The sequence below is a fragment of the Hippocampus comes genome, unplaced genomic scaffold, assembly GCF_001891065.2.
Source record: "Hippocampus comes isolate QL1 unplaced genomic scaffold, H_comes_QL1_v1.1 scaffold111, whole genome shotgun sequence".
Classification (NCBI taxonomy): domain Eukaryota; kingdom Metazoa; phylum Chordata; class Actinopteri; order Syngnathiformes; family Syngnathidae; genus Hippocampus; species Hippocampus comes.
Window position 1 is genome coordinate 238,079 of NW_017805698.1, and position 19,823 is coordinate 257,901.

Sequence of the window (19,823 nt, forward strand, 5' to 3'; positions counted from 1 at the left end):
CAGACACTTCATTCTTCTGACCAACGGGGATGCCGCTTGCCCTCGACTTCTGCCCGGCCGCGAGCCTTTAATTAAGACTGGCTTAGGTCTGATTGATCCTGACACACCAGGAAGTTTCTTGAAAATCTGACTGCCAAAACCATGGAAGTATTATATAGGCCAAGAGCCCCCTCACAGCCCCTCCTGGCACCCCACATAAAAAGATTCTAAGCTGAAAGCCTCGACATTTTTGTGGTATGCTATGAGAATTAACCCTTAGCTACCTTCTGTCACTTGCCCACATTAATGACTATAGGACATTTGCTTTAATGCCACATTTCCCACACTGAAATGCTCATATAATAAGGGGACACAGGCCGAAATCCACCACAATGAATAAATCAAAAACATATTTCCCTCAACAAAAGTAACACAAATCGGAAGCAGGATTTGCAAAATGTGCCCAAGCTCTGCGTGGCACTCCTGTTGTGCATGTCTACACGCACCACATGGGGGGAAACCTGTGTACCTGTTTTCAATACAACAAAGCCACCGACTCAAGTAGTGATAGCAAAGTCTGCTACGAAATGATTGAATTCAACTCATTCAAGTGAATATTTGAAAAGTAAAACCAGAAAAAAAATAAACGAGAATTAAAAATAACAACAAAAACAACATGCTCACGTAATAACTACATATATTAAAGTTGATCTTAATAAGGCAAACCTCAATGGCAAAATAGCCTTGAAAATAAAACTCGAATTTCAATGGATCGATTCTGTCAAAAAGCAAGTTAAAACATTTGTGTCACCATGGGTTTGATGGAACCTTTGGAAATATAGGCGGTTGATACTTTTTAGCTAAGAAATAATGGAAATGTTTGTTTTTTAGAAAAATATAATTTACTGTATGTGAGAAAATCCACAAACACATATTGTTACACTGTTGCCAAGCCAATGAATTTCAGCCCACAATATCACTGAACTTCAGCACTTTTTGTTGGGACACACTGCAAAAAAATCCTCCCATAACTCCACTTCTCCGCCAAAAATATTTACGCTCCCTGTGGACTTGTAGGAGTAAAACTGAAGCTTCAACTTCACAAAGGAAATGAAACTGTCAAATAGCTGCCCTGATGAAACCTGTACTAGGGAACAAGTTTGAAATAAATAACATTCTCAACTGTTTATAAGTGTAAATATTTGTGACCATAAGAATTTTTAACAAGACAAAACGCGCATTGGGGTTTTCTTCACACCACCAAAAATGTGTTCCCATGTTAGTATTTTAAACGGTTAGGAACAAATAATCCATTTCTCTATTAAGGGTGTGGATTGGGCAGGGGTGGGCATGAATCAAGTGCCCCCTCTTCCTTCCTTTACTGGGTGGACCATGGAAACACATGATCTCATTTTCAACTAGAAACCAACACAGTTCAAGATCAATCTCAAAATAAACATATCCCAGTAAGCTAGGACGACAGCATTTGAAATGTTCAATCGGGGAATTATTGTGGTTCCCTCACAAAGACATTTGATGTCAATGTAACACACAATACAAGAAATTGAATGTGTACATCAGTGCTGGCATCACTTCTCCAATCATGCCAGATTCAAAGAACGTGAAGTATCAATACAGGAGCCAATTCATTCTGGTCGACTATTCTAGCAAAGAGGTCCAAATAAAATCAGCCTATATTTTATTGAAGCAAGATAATTTTAACGAATATAGGGGAATGCAAGGATCATGGGAATTAAAGCGTTGACAACTAAACTCAAAAGCCCCTTTCACACTGCACATACAAAAAGGTCATTTTCATGGTGCCATTCTCTATCAATACATAAAGGGTCATAAAAGAGCCAGGATAGTGGTCTGTGATTACCTGTTGTTTCGAAAAAGTAGAAGCATTGGCAACACAGTAAAACAAAAATAAATGAATTAAAGTAGAAGTTGGCAATAGCGTTTATTGCTAGCAGTGTTCCCAAAGCAAATCAGGAAGGCACTGCTGACGCAAAAATCCAGAGCTCGAAGGGCGGGGGTGTGTTAGAAGCTAGATACAGTGGGATAAAGCAGGCGTGAGGGTTCAGGAAATCATCAAGAAGATTCCATTTGAAGTCTGTTAATAGATTTCCTGACCGGGGTGTATGATGGGTGTTAGCATAGTCCTGCTGGAAATGTCTGCTGACTGACACGGGCCACATTTGACAAGGACATGCAGCTGACTGTTTGGTTTGGAACACTACAATGTTGTTTTTTTTTTTTTTTTTTTAAAGACGACCCGAGGAAAATTGTATTAGGCGCAAAAATATCTGGAAATGTAGCCTGTTTTTAGACTCTTGTTTGTTTTTAGGGGACTGTTTTAGGTGCAGTAGTCTGAGACTGCCGTTGTCACAAAAGATTGAAGAGTGGCAGGGGCAGTGACAGAGTGAAGCTTTAAACATAGCTTCATAAAGGGAAGAACAAGGGCTGGTCGATAATAGAAAAAAAAATATCACTATTATTTTTGATTGATATCAAAATCATGATTAATTAAAACAATTGCTCATTGATTTCAAAATTTCGTATTGATTCAACGACCAAAATGCAACTACTCAAAGCTGCCATCCTACCCTCATGTCTATTCATCCCTGCAGATTGAACACTTTGTTCTTGAACACTACTCTTTTTGTCGAGTACAAAACAACCTTGTAAATGTCATGTGAAATTCAAGCTATTTGCAATTTCATTCTGCTGCATCTACACCTTGGGTGCATTGCATCTTTACACACATTCAAACCGTGAGTTAGCATCATCATTATCTTTTAATCATTTTCTTATTTTGTTGCTCTATTTTTACTTTCACAAGTCTTGGGACTTAGTGGGATAACCGCGGGTCTCGAGTATCGTATTTCGTGTCATACCATGTGGAAATGTGTCTTGGTACCAGAATAAAAAAAGTGAAAAGGGACATTAATTATTTTTCTTGGATTTTCTGACCAGTTAAAGCCAAAATCTAAATTAAAAGTACATTTTGATTAATGGGAAGGACTCCTATATTATACACTTTCCCACTCTACTTCCTTCCTGAGACCAAAATGAATGCCATGTTCTGGTTGCGTTCATTAGGTGGATCAGGGCATTTTCGCTTTTCTTCCACTGAAAGAGATTAATTACATAAATGACTTCTAATTTTCATGAAATTTCTTTTTCAATTCTAATACATATATATTTTTTTTGCCAAAACAAAATATTGGATTTAGACCCACAGCAGCCTGTTTTCATGCAACTGGGTCAGAACTGAATGGTTGTGAGAGAACATGGGGGATGGGATGGGCAAAAAATAGAGGCCAAGATGGCCATGGATGCCACGTGTGATGGATGGATGGATGGATGGATGGATGGATGGATGGATAGATAGATAGGTAGATGGAGAAAACACTGTGCAATGGGTAAATAAGATTTGTAGCATCTTTTGGTGCAAGAGTTTCATGAATAACTTCGTTGTTACAGAAAACAACGTGCGTCATGAAGCAATTTCAATTAGTTCGACATTTTACCACTTTGAAAGGGTAATGTGAAACGTCTCTCTGAATTCACCATCAACCCAAATTTGAGCTAGCGCACTCTCTGATACACGAGAAGCAATTATGAAGCGTAAGAGTCAAACAAAATTCTTATTTTTCTTTTCACGAATGCAAGGAACTTCAGTGCTTTCGTCTTTTCTTTTTTGCTTTTTGTACAACGGTACATTTGGACAAACCTGGTGTTTCGACTCTTAAAAAAAAAAAATTGTTATTTGGCGTAAACTTGACATTGGGTTGTGGTTTACAGATTTGAGAAGGACTGTATACAGGTGCACAAACTTTCTTTGCTGTCAGCCTGATGAGTGGAACTCCAGTGAGAGCTCTCCTGTGTTTACCATTTCATCATATTATGCTGATTTATTCTCCCTGCCCAATAACATGATTTTTAAGCATTGAATATTTTACATCTGCTTCATTTAAGGCCATTTCTTATGTCCATTGATATGCCCCTAAATGAACTCGGACACACTTGCTTTCTTTGAAATGACCACTGCATTAATAAACATTGCGTGCCTTTGGGCTCTGGCACTTTAAACCAAACATTTGATTTCTCCGTTCACTTTTCAGGCTGCACAGAGCATCATTTAGCTGTGAATTAATGTTCATGTTTGGATCAACCCCTCTGAGGTGTGATGCCAGAAATGCATAATTACAGAAATGCTACATCAGAAAAAAGGTAAGCTTTTAGTCTTGCGGGTATTTTTCCAGACACTGAAATCCGAGTGAGGCGTCAGTGAAGGACAATAGGAGAATACATCTGTTGGCTTATGAAAGGAGGTACGGGGAGGACTTGTGCAGTTGTGGGCATGTGTGTATCTGGTCTCATCAAGGGATGAGACACGCACCCATAGCCACAGCTCAAACACCAACAGCCCTTAACAAGGTGTGTCTAATGCTCCTATTTAATGTTTGGGGGTTCAGTGGCGCGTGGCCTGAGGTTTTTTTTTTCTTTTTTGGCAGGGGTGCGAGCCGAGAACCCCGACAGCTGTGGCCCGAACTGCAGACAAAAGCCGAGAGGAAGTACCGCATCATCGAAGATTGCAGTAAAAAGCTGTGGCGATTTGTTTGTGGTCAGGTGTATATATTTTGGTGGATGATTCAGAGCTTAGTCTGCTTTTCTTGATGTAAAATGGAAAGGTGAGCTTTGGCAAACAAATACCACCAGGAAAAACCAATAACATGTGAAACTCAAAATTTCAAAGCGCAAAAGCTGCAAATTGAACACAATAAAGCTCCATCTTTTGAATAATTCACCTGTAGCTATTATACAGTACCTGCTAGGCAAAAGGCCCAGAGCGTTTTTTTGGAATGTATTTTGAAAGCAGGACCATGAACCAGAGAGTAGCCTGATGAATAAGACTAACATCCATGCATCGGCATAGGCTGATTACCAGTTTTTAAAAAAAGTCACAATTTTAAAACTCCTATATTTTCCATCAGCACTATATTTGGGGATTTTTTGGGGGGCTACTAAGGATTTTAAAATCAATAAGTGAGAACACTGATACCCAAAAACCAATACAACCAATATGATATCACATTTACAAAAGCAGCAGCCACTACTTTGACAAATATATAATGCTGTCTTGAAATTAACGTTTATAAACTGCTACAAGTGTTAGCACATGTACAACAATTAGTGAACTGAATACAACAGGCTCATCACCTGGGCAGATAACTAGCATGACTAAAATCTATTTCCGCTCAGACAGTGCTCCTCATTTTTGGAGAAATAAATACATTTACAGTTGATCGACATTTTGGTATTTTGAAAAAGTCATTTGTTTATTTTCTTTTTATGTACACTTATGTGGAAAAACAGTTAATATTTCAAATCAAATTTTGAAGCTGTGATTGCAAAACCGCAAGACTGTAAATAATGGTTATAAAACAGTCAGAATCTGATATCGGCCGATGTCAATCCATGCATTTTGACCCAAGTTCACATCAACGATAGAGAAAAAGAAAACAAAAAAACTCTTGGGAAAATGCGTTTGCAATCTGTTAGGTGCCATTTTAGTTGTTTAGAGGCAAGACAATGGACCAACAATGAACAGTCTCAATTAAAATGGTTGCTTATTTTTATAATAAACCAATGTTTGAATGCTGTGACACTGAGCATCTTTCATTGGTTTCCATTCAAACCACTGCAACCAGCCTAACCTCAGAACTCAGGTCTTAAACCCTCAAACTGACCGAACAGTCCGATGTCAACACATCCGCCAGAAGACTGAACTTGGATTTAAAAATATCAACCTGTTCAGTACGAGAGCATCAAACAGACAGCTGCTGATTTGTTATCCTGTCAATGTGTGTGGCGTTTTCTGGTGTGTGCGTGTATATTTGTACAGCTTCGCTTGTGTATTGTTCCATTTTGTCCACAGCTGCAAGTAAGTGGGTAACTCCATTGCTCGTGATACAGCCCTTTGGTACTACTCCTGACTAACTGCCACCTCTAGAGGAAGAACAGATCATTACAACTTGGATCAGTTCTTCCTTGGTCAGGCTAAAATCATAAGGACTTATTTAGACTGAGACTTCAAATAAGATTTTGGTTTCCTTAAGGTTTGGAATTGGCCAAGATCAGTGCGGTTACCAAAATAGGGATAATAAAATTGCATCAGTTTCATTCGGTTTCCATTGTGGTTTGTAGGGGAAAACTGCAATGATAACAAATCTTAGTCTCAATAAAACCATCCATCCATCCACTGATTATCCATCACATTCCTTCGTTTCTACGCTTTCAAATCATGTTTTGAGAGCGTTAATGGGTCCATTACAAGACCTTATCTAAAAATATTGTGTCTGATCAAAACAATGCCATGGTCAAGAACATCACAAACTTGAATTGAGTCCATGAAGAGATCAAAAGGAAGGACGAAGGAATGACTTGAACTTCAAGGCCTCTTTATACACCCCCGTGTGTAAGGGCGACAACGATAGTATTGCATCACGTGACTGATGCATTAGGTCACACAGCAGTTCTGCGTTCCGTCAGCAACACGTCGCGCACATGACAGAAAGTAGAACGCCGCCGCATCATCCCAAGTGATTGGTCTGTTCAATCACATGCTGTGATGATGTAGTATTCGCCTTTCCCTGGCTAGGTTTGTCAATACACAAGGCTTCTCTAAAGCTCCGATCCCACTGAGCGGCGAACAGGTGCGAGTGTTTTCGAAGGCAGCAAATGTTGCGTTCTCCTCAGGATTTGTCAGGGTTCGTTAAATGTCGCAAATGTTAGCCAAACGATTGCCAAACATTCACCTGTACTTTTCTTGTTGCAAGGACATTTTGCACACTATAACGGTTGGCGATCGTCTCGTCAAACGGTACGGTGAACTCTGACGTGAATGCACATTTTCTTACATTTGCCAACAGTCGCAGATATTTGCACCTCAGTGGGTTAAGGGCTTGAGGGTACTTTATATGTCACCGGGAAGGACGATCTGCACCGCGCAACTCATTGCTGTTGTGAAGCAAGCTAACTTGAAGGTGGCGGCATCTGTGGTATGTGCGTGTGTAAAGAAGCCTATTACCTATGCCTCGGACTTCTTGAACAAGTTTGCAATCTAGGTTCCTTTGTTCTATCAGGCAGTCACCATTGATGTCACTTGGTTCCTTACATCGCAATGTATAAATGGCGACCGGAATTAGCCATAAAATGCAGGGGAAACTCCACTTTGTGTTGTCCCGGCCAATACCTGTCTCAGCAACACCCTCCAACTTGGAGTTGAGTTTCCTCAAACTAACGTAACTCCTAATCACCATTAAGCACTTCCTGCCACTCAGTGCAATCCTCAAATATAACAGCAGGGGGCACAATAATCTAAATACATGTGGAGTCTTTACCAAATAACATACATTGTCATTTTAACATCATGTAGAAAGGTACATGATTTTAATTTTACCATGAACTTAGAAACAAGACAGTTACAGTCAGCTTTATTTTTAACAAATATTATCCAACACTGTAATACAGAATGAAACCAAAGAACAAAACCTGTTTTTGTTGCAAATGTAAATTTGGCAAGCTGTACTGAGACGTGCATTGCTCACGGCCGAACCCAAGAACTAGCCTGGCCAGTCAATAGACTCATGACAAATGCGACTTCTGTACTATCATGGGTGTAGGTGGAGGGTTGCTGATCAAAAATCTAACGACACTGATGAATGAATTGACTGCATAATCCAGGCTCTCCACCATAAAGTGACGAATGTGGTATGTTGGGTTCGACCGAAGGTGGACACACTGTGACGGTGACAGCAACACAATGAACTACGTGGTAAAACTATGAGGCAAAAATCGAGAGCGTCGAGAAAAGTGAAGCACTTGGAAACAGAATCATGAGCAAGGCCTAATAATCCGACAGCCATTTGTCAGCGTGGCAGAGTCTTTAAAGGCTGGTAACGTGGCATGATAACAGAGAGGTGCGGCTCGTGAGGGAAAGCCCTCCTATGCCACCTACTGGAGATAAACAGAAACAGGATCATGACACAGCAAAGCCGTGAAAGGTGAACCACGTGATAGCGAGGGTCCACTGCATTGAAAATGAGAATCTCATTAGCCTTATCTACACTCAGGGGTTTAAATAAAAGATATGTACACAGGGATGGGCATTTGACAAACATTCCTCAATGAACATAGTGTGGATCGAGCACACCATCCCAAAGTTCAAATGCTCTTTAGACACCTCTGGTGGTCACAGCCATGTAGTTCAAAGTAGTTTATGTTGTCTTCAAATGGCTCCTTGAAGAAAAAAAAAAAAAAATCATGCACCAAGGATTACAAATACTACCAAGACCGGGGAAACTGATTACTGTAACATAGTCCATTCTGGATGTCTGGAAGTGGTAAGTCTGTGTGTGATGAGAAAGTTCAGGCCCTCATTAATGCGAGTGGCTGTGTCCTTAGAGGGCATTAGCCCGGGCATTATCTTGTTGTGCCAGACAGTTCCGTAGTAAACACCCTGGCAGAGCGCCTCGTCCTCGTAGTAAACTGATGTGACTACACAGTCGCGACAGAGTTGTGTAGCCATCCTGGCGCGGAGATATGGGTCATGCTAGGCTGCCCTCTCGCTCACCCCGGCAGTAGAGCCCAAACTCTGATGAGATTATCTTGGCCAGCCAGGAGGCTCAGCAGTTGCAAGGCAAAAAAACACCACTGATTACGCGAACACTGCCGTCGGATCCCCACGCACTTCGGCGCAGATTCTCTCGCGTTAGCTTGTACCTTTGGCCTGAACAGATCTAAACCACGACCGAGCACATTCAGTGAGCATCTTAACTTTATCATACACTGCGGGAAAAGCACAAATCAAAGGACAATCTAGGTTGCTTTTGAGGCTGAAGATTTTTTTTTTTTTTTTTTTTTGCAGGGATGGTCAGAGAAGTCCACCCCATTGACCAGTCACAGTTAAAATGACTGCTAAAAATGGGATTAGGCAGCTCGGAATGCCGGGGTAATCACTCAGCACTAGCTAGGAGAGAAGCCCTTCTTTAAGCTGTAGAAGGGGTGGGTTTTATATAGCTGAGAGCGTTGATTACTGCACCATCTTAAAAACCGCATCCGATGAGTCAAGACAAGTGCTTGGTCCTCCCCCACGTTTACTGGGTGAGTGTGCCTCCTGGGTTCCTGTAAATAAGTGACGTCACAGCACTTAATGATGCCCAGACGAGACTCAGCAGGGTCTTGAGAGGGGAGCGAAACTGTCAACAGGACTATGTCTTCGCATAATCTCTAAGTACTATGTGATGAACATGAGTGTACTCATTGACAGAGCCCTCTGGTGAAGAAATATTCCCTCATCTGAAGATCGACTGAAATGAAGATCTTCAACATGATCTTCTTTGACGTACAATGCTAGTGTGTGGTACTGACAGTTGTTTCTAGTATAAAAAGGCCCATCATAAAGCCTGGCTAGAGGAAACAGGATAAGCGCTTGAGCCAAGGCAGTAAAAAGCTCTCTGGGAAACTTGAAAGTCACACAAATTAAGTCTGTGTCTGCCATCTGGAAACAATAAACAAACAAAAACCCAGCAGCCAAACAAACATCATGGAAGCGAGAGAGCGATGCAAAGAGTGCAAATGAGTGACAGGGAAGAGGACGGTGTAAAGCGATGCGCAGCATTATTGGACACTGATGGGGGGGGGACAGAATGAAGGTGTTGTCGAAGACAAAAAAAAGACTGATGCTATGCAGATGACCCTGAATGTGTGTGGTAAGACTTGCAACATGATTGTAATCAAATATAGCTTTCACAGGAGGACGCCTGTCTGCAACTCATGCCAGCGATCTGATGGGAAGGGCAACACAGTACCAAACCGATTCTTTGGAATCATTACCTTGTTTGGATTACCTCAATTGGATATGCGTCACAATAAAATCAAACATTGAGTGTTTATTTAATGTTTCATTTTTTAAATGAATCGCATATGATGGACAGAGCAAGCTAAAGACAAGTGGGCCATACTAAGAGCGGCATCGGTGTGGCACCAGCACGTTTTCTCTTGCAGTGAGGTGTATACAGTCTACTGTAAATTTTAAACAAAACTTAAGGTGGAAGGCCCCAGAGAACCACGTACAAACTCCCTCCTGCTGTGCCTACTTGACAACCAGCCCTCTATAAAAAGTCAAACGAATTACACATTATGGTGTTGCGTCTCAGACAGGAAATGCTGCTAAATTACACCTCATCGTTCTGGAACTGACTGATCGTCACCATGGAAATAAGCCAACTTCAGAGGCGTGAGAATTTAATCCACCACCTTCAATGCCCAGCAATTTAGGTGTGTGTGTGCGTGTGTGTGTGTGTGTGTGTGTGTGTGTGTGTGTAGGGGGGCTCGTTGACTACCCAAAAGAAACCAAATTATGGGTCTATTTAACAGTTTAAAACAATGTGTTTTGCTGCAAACCTGGAAGTAATATACTGGCCACACACATGCCTAAATAAACTGCTAGCAAATTAATACTGTACCACACGAAATATAGAACTATAACAACAACATGCTCGTAAGGAAGCCATTAGGAATGATTACTCATACTTGGCGCGAGCAACTTGGCTATCAGCACCTATTAACAACATTGACCTTTGATGGCAGCACACTATAAATAAATTCATAACTTGTTGAGTGCCTTTGATCTTGGATGAGGTGTGTCACATTGGTGCCCGACTGATTCAAATCCAAACTATAAACTACAATTTCCCCCCTTCAAAGTAATAACACTCGCCTCTTCTCGCACACTGAATGAACCAAACACCAGAGGATTTCATCATGGATGTGTTGGTTAATCGCTGGATGAACCGCCGCCATGCATGATGTCACACGATACACTCGCCTCTCATGCCTGACCTCGGCGTACTGCACGAGAGCTTAGTTCAGCAGGCATGGATCAACTGGTCCTTTCCTTTGGCTTTATACAACAATAATTTCATAAGAAGTTCCATCATGCCAAACGAAAGCTAGAAGCATGACATTGGATAAGATGTAGCCATATTGAGTACATTTTATCCACCGCATTCGCTTTCATTTGATGTACAGTAGAACATTTGATTTTCGAATGCCCTAGCAGTCGTTCAAATCCGAATTTGAATAAGTGTTCAGAATTTCGAACTCTCCCATGAATGAAGTGAAGTCACCACATACTACAGACATCAGCTCAAAGACAGAGGAGTTCTGTCCGGTAAACGTAGATTAACTCTGGATGCACTACTGAGCGGCGTCTCACTCCAGCATCACCATTGTCGCTTGTCAATGAGAGGTGAAGCAAATCTGTGAGGGAATTTAAGTATATTAACTAAACGTTTTAAATTAAGTTAGTGGGAAGACTCGTATGACATCACTTTTCAAAAAAGTTAAGGTAGACTGTTTTCCATTTGACTGAGGTTAACTTTGTTGACAAGCTCCTTTGCCATTCTTCGGTGAAGACATTGTTTTGCTGTTGTAACGTGATTAGATTGACATTGTGTGGTTTTAGTAAAATAGAATAGGAAGAATAATCTAATCTAAAAAAAAAAAATCAATGATGCTACGAACTGAAATATGTGTCATTACATTTTCTAAAACATCAGGTCAAAATTCCACATCTGTAAAGAGCAAAAACACACACTCTCTGCTTCTGTTATCTTTAAAAACAAAGAAAATCTCATGCTTCTTCATTTAATACTAAATTGCCAAATATATATGACCTATTAGCCAAGAACAAAATTCTTTTGTTGCATTGTTCACACATTCTTCCCTGATTCTGTTTATACAGATGTGCACTCCGAGGGTCTGAAAATACTTTTTTTTTTCTTTTTTCCCTTAACCCCTCGGCAGCTGAAGATGTGCTGTTGATCAAAGGCTTCTGTGCTGGAGCTGAGACACTTGCTTTGGTTGTTTTCTTTGCCTCTGGGGGATACAGGCCAACAGATCCATCTGTTGGCCGTATGGATCCACCTTTCGCCGGGACAAGTGTAGTGTGGGGCCTCTTCCCTCTCCCTGACCACCCACCACCCCTCCCCTCCATCCAGCACGTTTACTCAGCTGGCCCCCCCCACACCAGCCGCCAGAGTTTGTTTTTGCATAGCAACATGTGTTAACTTAATGCTCTGTAACACGTTTCAAAGGCAAGCTTAGCTGGGTCAACAACAGGTAATAGAGCCATTTATTGATGCATTGCCTTGAAAAGTGTGGCGTGAAAGGAGAGGCTTGGTGGGTGAGCCATTCGCATTAGTTAATAAAGCATGGTAACATATGACGATGAAACAATTAATAAAACTGTGAACCCCTACGTACCGCGGGGAATACATTTCAGACACACCCGCAATAGATAAAAACTGTAAAAAAGTAGTCAAACGTGTTTCTAGCCAACACAAATGTGTTTGTATATCCAAAATGTTTGTCAGATGAATGATCATAGGAAGCATTAAAAATACGCAATGAGACAGTGCGAACGTGAAACCACGGTATCATGGTGAGACGGTGTTTCGCAAAATGTCAGTGTGAACGTTTAAGCAATTTGTCATGGGGAAATACTCTTTAGCAAAACCTCTCAAGTCAATCATAATCAGTTATAATATGGAAATAATGAGAATAGAAATAATCCTTGCCTGGGTCAAACTGTCTCCACAATAAAAATATTTATTGAACTGTATTTTAACATATCTAAACAGTTATATACGTTTAAAATCATATTCTAAATAATCGGTAAAGCCCATAGCCAGGCATACGAGCTTCAGGGAGATCCTCATACGTATTTTTACTTCTCATACAACGAACTGTAAAGAGCTGACCATTTAAAGGTGAACCTTAAAAACAAAAGTTTCAAAAGAACAAGCAAAACAGAGTTAATGCTTTGATGCCCACTGAGATGAATTCATGAGGTATGCTGACATCATGCTGACATCTCGCGTGAACTCATACGCGACAATTGTCCTTGTGGAATACGTGCCACAGAGCAACAAAGAAGAAGAAAAATCCAATGCTTATTTGTGGAACTAAAGTTAGCTTCCTGCTTAATTTTTCTGTTACAGTCATGAGCTACCAAGGCCAATCTTTTGAAATAAGCATTGCAAAGAAACATAACACACCAGAAGCTAAACCGATCTCGATCGGATTGTTTGCTCGACATGAAAATAGTAATGCCTTGTGTGTCGTCACCCAACATGATGGCCTGAATCGTGAAGTTTCATAAGACTTCAAAGCTGTATTTTACCAATAATTGTGGTCCATTTCCGAATGGTACAACCCCAGGTTCCACGGCATGTGATATAAAAAGGGTTTAGCCGGTGGACAAAAGAATCCAAAACAGTGAGAAAATGCAATCGGCACAATGTGGGAAAACTCTTGAAAAGTCAATAAAGGTTGAAATAATTCATTCAAATCAAAAGATTGAGTAAAAGATGAAGTGGCAGTAGGAATTGTTTACACATTCCCACTGGTTGTTTTCCCACCTGATTGGATAATGGCCACACACCCACAAACACACTTCGAACTCTCGGCTTCCAGTGCCAATCAATGAGGAAATGAGGTGTCAACACGCGGGTGTTTATTCAAACACTCATTTATTTTTCTACCGGAAGCCAAAGCCAGCTCGAGCACAGACGACACCAGATGAGTGAGGGGATTTTCATTGAGGATTTCCCTCTCTCCTATACAAATAAATCCCGCGCAAATGTATGTGATTCTAGTATGAGGAGTATTCAAGGGGATTCGGTTTTAGTCGGGAAGGACTGGAGCTGGGACAAAATATCAATATTGTGAAACACATTCTTATCCATCATGGTACAGATCACGAGTGGCTGCTATGTCAACACTTAGAAATGGAAATTGGAACCTCTGAAGTGAAACTCCTTAAAGCTTGTAAAATATGGATGACAATTAATTCATTGGAAAAGCTTGAAATGAAGTGATAATTTTGGAAAATGTTTGCGTGGTGCATTTGATTTTCTCTGTTTGTGAAGTTTGACAAAAAGGGTCACTGTGAAAAGAGGGTTACTGTTACATTAGATGTGCTGCCACACGTTTATTATTTGAACCCTAAATTCAACATTGTGAGAAATTGTACACAATAAATGATACAAATTATTAAAGAATTGATAAAGGGCCTTCTGTAATTATTTTCAAGAAGTCTGAACAGGAATTTCAGTTTTCAAATTGAAAGCAAAGTACCGAAATAGACGTCCACGATATTCTTATTAGTTGAACTGCAAAATACATCATCGCTGTCTTATAATAACATTGATGGAAAAATACTGCAATATTTTATCTGGCGTAACTACGTGACACTGACTCATAGGAAGTAGGATCAAAATACAGCCACTTTCAAAACAACGGTTAGAGTTGGAAAAAGTCGCATCCTGATCAATGCCAAACGCCACCATGTAAAGTATTTTAGCAAGCGTGGGCGCTACTTCGCGTCTCTTAATTGAAAACGTTATAGGGAGGCATTACACTTGAGCTTTTTATATGCATCGCTATAAAGCCCTAGCAGGCCCCCAGAGGGGAAACTGCCCATTAACTTATAAGGTCCAGGCCTTGGCTCTCTTAATTGACAAGCTCCAGTGTACTTTCATCACTTGTGGACTTCATAGCGGCAGCCAACGCTTCCTCCCAGGATGCCGTTGCATCTTTGACTTGAGGGTGTTGGTGACAAAGAGCAGTCTGCCGCCAGTATTGAGGCGAAGCGAGGGTGGCTCTAGGCTGTTCTTGAAACAAAACAACAACCGTGTGCATTCTGCTTCGCGGTCGCGGCCGTCTGATCATCTAACCTTGTAGACGCCACTTTCCCTTCAAGTCACAACGGATCCAATTAGGAAGACATGACCCTTTGTTGAGGCTGTAAACTGTACCCATTATATTTATTACCTCCGCCAAGTGTTAAATGCAAGTGCGAGAGGCATTTTGCTGGATTGTTAGTAAACAGGATTATGTAAAAGGACCCGAATAAGAGCTCGTAACTCATTCAGAAATACTTCCATTATGATTTTTACAGTTTTGCCATCACATTTTGTGAAGGGATTCAATTCATGCCTTGGCATGAATTTCAGGCCATAACACCAAGCCCTCAGTCTCAATTTAAAGCATTTAAGTATTTGACAAAAATAGGGAAAAAAATTGACATATAATCTTACATTTATGTCGAAAGAATATGTACATTAGTATAAAATGCAAAACATTGTGGGCTAAAAAAAAGTTTCTTTTTACATACACAATTACACATAACTGCATGTTTATACATAACGGTGTATGCACCAGATCGATTCGGGTGGTCAGATCGGCTCAGGGGCCTGCGCCTGTTGATGGCGTCATGTTATATGATTGGCTGGAAGACAGCAGGATGATGTGTCGAGGATTGTGGTTGGTCCGTTTTGCAGAAATGGAATTGGGAGTTTTTCCAGAGAAAACACAGACAAATTTTGCAAAGAAATCAGTTTTTACAAGGGATTTCCAATGGCCCTGACAAACAGCTTCTAAAAACAATGTGCACTGTTTTTTTTTTTTTAAATCAGTGACTAATTGATTTATTAATGGTTTCAACATTTTAAAAGCAACATGTGAAACGTGCAGCCACAGCAGGTAAAGTTAACTTGTAATGAGGTTTTTTTAATGTGGGGGGTATGTGAAATGTTTTGATTCTTTGGTGGGAGATCACTGCCTTTGATTAACAATCATCTCAATTTCAAGATGTTTTTCAAATCTAAATATTGGAATTCATATTTGATCCAATAAATACATAATCTGAGACGATACATCATTAATATTTTATCTACAGACTCAGATTAACGGTACTGAACAGAGATGGGAAAAACACATTTGTATTGCAGGACAGTGCATTTTTTTTTATATATTCATCCATCCATTTAATTTTGTATCCGCTTATAATCACAAGGGTTGCAGGCATGCTGGAGCCTTTCCCAGCTGCCTTTGGGCAGTAGGCGGGGTACACCCTGAGGTGGTTTTCAGCCAATCGCAGGGCACACATAGACAAACGACCATTTGCACTCACAACCACATCTCGGGACAATGTTCCATTAACCCACCATGCATGTTTTTGGAATGTGGGAGGAAACCAGTGTACCCAGAGAAAATCCACGAAAGCCGGAGCAGGAATCGAACCCTGCACCTCTCCACTGTGAGGTACTTAACAGTCCGCCACCGTGCTGCCCATTTTTTTTTGTATATATTTAAGTACAATTGATCATTTGCCTCACTAATGGTATTCGATAGTGGAGGTAGAATTGATAATTGGTCAAACAAATGACAGAGAGAGAGAGAGAGAGAGAGAGAGAGAGAGAGAGAGAGAGAGAGAGAGAGAATATGTAATGACAGCAAACATGTTTTGGTTAGATGGTTAGGAAATGTGTGAATATGGTTTTGCTTTGTTGTTGGTACTAATGCTTAACAAACTTAGAATGTAAAAGCAATGTGAAGTAGATTTTTTTTAAGTCAAGCCTCGTGTTTTCTTATCTATTCTTAGCGTTTTGTAAAGGGATTTCCAGTATTGTTACTACGTACATTACAGACAGTAAGTAAAGACATTTTACTATCCCTGTCAGAGCAAGGACTCAAAAGTGCTTCACGTAATTATGGAACACACGGTCAAACATAAACTGCAGAATAACCTCTTTTTATAACCAACACAAGCAAAAACACAAATGAAATTAAACCCAATCCATTGCATCAAACGTCAATTGGCACAACATGCACCCTCTTGATCCTTTTTTTTTTAAATACACATGGTAAACAAACAAACGAAGGCTACCAAGCAGTGACTTTACTCCTATGAGCCTTGCTGCTGTTTGGCTACAAAGCTACGAAAATATACCCCAGAGTTAGTTGCACTTGCTCAACCCGATACCTTTTACGAACATTAATGAAAGCAAAAGCGTCTTAAAAGGCATAAAATCCAACTTACTGTTGCGAAAGTCGTTTGAGAGTTGTTCTGATGGGCGCCGCCATTTTTCTTCCAGCTACGTTAGAATAGAGAGCGTCGATTGGCTGGTTAAGGAACTTCTTGTCCTGTGTGATTGGCCGAGGCGGCAGATAGGGCGTGTACTGACAGGGGAACCAGCTCATTGGGCATCACGTCTCTGGAGGTTTCAGGGGCGGGGCGTGTGGGCCTCAACTTTTGTGCTCAGGGCACACATTTCCACAATGAACAGACACAAAATAAATAAATAAACAAACAAATTCATAAATCAATAAATAACTTTGAGTGTGTATGTAAAATTATTTATTTTAAAAAACAAAATGATTCATTTCAGTTTAAAATTTTGCAGATAATCTTCCATCATATAATTATCTTCGCATGGGTCATTTACTTACCGGTACTTGATTACTTGCTGTTTCCCAAATCTCTAATCAGTTATGCCAGTGATTCTCAAAGCATGGTACCACAACTAGAGGTATTTGAGAATCACTGAATTAAATGTTCAAAATGTGAATAATAACATTGGTTTATTGAATGCAACACATTTGATATGTACAGGAATGCGGGCGGAAACCCACTCAGACACAGGGAGAACATGCAAGGTGGACGTGCTAACCAGTCTACCACTGTCCGGCTTTTATTTATTATTTAGATGAGGTACTTGCAGTAAAAAGTTTGAGAACCACTGAAATGACCAATTATTTGATGACATAAATGAAAAAAAATTAACCACTTGGAGAAACCCCCCCCCCCCCGACTACATTAATCCAATAATTCTAATACGACAGTAAATGATGTAAATGCTTTGTGAGCCAGATTAAATGACAAAACGTCCACTACCATGTCACACCTCATGACAGTGACAACTATGGCCCTAAGGCCATAGTTTGCCACACCCTGCCCAAGATGACCCATTAATCAAGGGTGGGCAAACCTTTGTGCTCAAGGCTCACATTTGATCTTTTAAAAGGACACATGGGCCACGTCATTTGTAGATGGTCTAAAAGTAAACCTATATACTAAATTTATCCAGTATGTAATTTTTTTTAATTTTCCAAATATTTATTGCTGCTTAGAAGTCTACCGCACCTGCAAAAAAAAAAAAAAGCTGTGGCATTTGTGTTTAACTATTTATTACTGAAAGGGTTAACTTTGGCCTCCTTTTTTTTTACATTTTGCTCTCATTAGTCAAATTTGCTCACAACTCAGAAAAAAAGCCAAACAATGGCTCCTATCTCCAAGTAAGTTGGGTCATTTGGAAGTCGAGTTATCACTGTACAACAGTGCAAATAGTAATTGCACTTTGTAAAGCCAGTTTATTTTCCTATAACCAAACATCAAGTTTTCTATCCCAGTTCCCTTCACCAGGGTCATGAAAAGCCATTGAAATCAAGAAATGTCACAGATGGGGGAAACCTCCCACTAGGATGTCCAGGCTGTAATGGCTGCAGAGTGCAAAACATTTAACACATTACATGGTGCTGTACAATGTTAACTCTGACATCATGAGAGTCCATTTAATTAAATGAAGCACTGCAGGAAGATGCTTTCAAGGAAGTGGTTCCTCCTTTGCCCCGTTGGTTGACGTCGACTTCTCCAGAGCCACGCCCCTGGTGAGGTGGCCAACCACAGATCTTGCCCCGGTCGGTCGGTGCAGAATCCGTAAAGCAACGGCATTGGGTTCAGTCACCATCACCGAGCAATGAGGGTGGATAAGAGATAGGAGAAGTGGCAATAACACAGGTCTCGGTGTAGTTTTACAAAAAGCAAGAGTATAAACGAAGTCTTCAGTCGAGATTTAAACATTTCTACTGACATAGCAGCTCTAATTTCTGCAGGTATGATTATTCTGGAGTAGTGGAGCCAAAACAGAGAACACTGTATAATGTGCAGACTTCACCTACATGTTGCAATTAAAGTTTTGGGATGGAACGTACGGCACCACTCAGTCAGCAAGATATGAACCCGCGGATTTGCATATTCACAGTTTTACATTTCAAGTAGATACACAGTTTTGTCTTTGTTTTCTGTTTTGTATTGTCAAATGGAGCGGGAGACAATTCAAGTTGCCCTGTATTGGGGTAATCTGATGAAACTTGCCTGTCCTCATCAGTATTTCTTAACATTCTCTTTTATCAAGTGTTTGTACACGCGTGTGTTTTTTTTAAAATGTAAAACATAGGAAAAAAGTGGTGATGTTTGGGCAACTGGAATGGATTAATATTAGTATTTTACTACACATTAAGGGGTGAAACATATTTGATATTCAAGCAAACAGAATTGTGAGCTTGCGCGTTATCTTGTAAGTCAAGGTATCACTCTATTGTAATACTGTAAACCAATCTTAAGACATTTTATGAAAGGGCTTCCTCCATCTGCAGTTGCCCAATTTAACACTACCAGTCACTAAATGTTCATATGGGGACTAGGGTAAAAATTGCTATACATTATTTCATATATTGATAATATGTGGAAATTAGAAATTGGAAGTCAACCAGCATAACGAAATGGAAATTGGAGGTTCCACTATGTCATATTTATGTGACACATAAACATCCTAATGATCGGCATTATGAGGAAGCAGCTGACTTGTTTGTCGCTTTCCTCCGATTCTCTGGTGCATTCAAAACCTCTTTGCGTCACTGCTGTTTGTGTTTACACTGGCTGGCTCAGCGGGACGGGAAGGCACGGAGACAGAATGAAGCTTGTGACCTCGAGAGAGTGTGGGGAGACGCGTGACCCGCCAGGAGTCCCACCTCACAGCGGTGGTGAATTACGAGCCCTGCCATCAGCCCCAGTCTGAGCAAGGCACACAAAATGACACGCAATATCTGCCGTGATTAAGTCAGCAGGGAGTTTGCTCCAAATG

General features: G+C 40.5%; 1 protein-coding gene across 1 annotated transcript in view; it reads right to left on the bottom strand.

Annotated features, from left to right (window-relative positions):
• Positions 1-17,004, bottom strand: part of clybl (citrate lyase beta like) — a 62,814-nt gene extending 45,810 nt beyond the window's left edge. Inside the window, exon 1 of the mRNA XM_019882497.1 lies at positions 16,940-17,004. Within this exon, the coding sequence (XP_019738056.1) occupies positions 16,940-16,983 (44 nt within the window). The 5' untranslated portion in view covers positions 16,984-17,004. The remainder of the gene's footprint in view (positions 1-16,939) is intronic.
• Between the last annotated feature and the right edge of the window lie 2,819 nt (positions 17,005-19,823).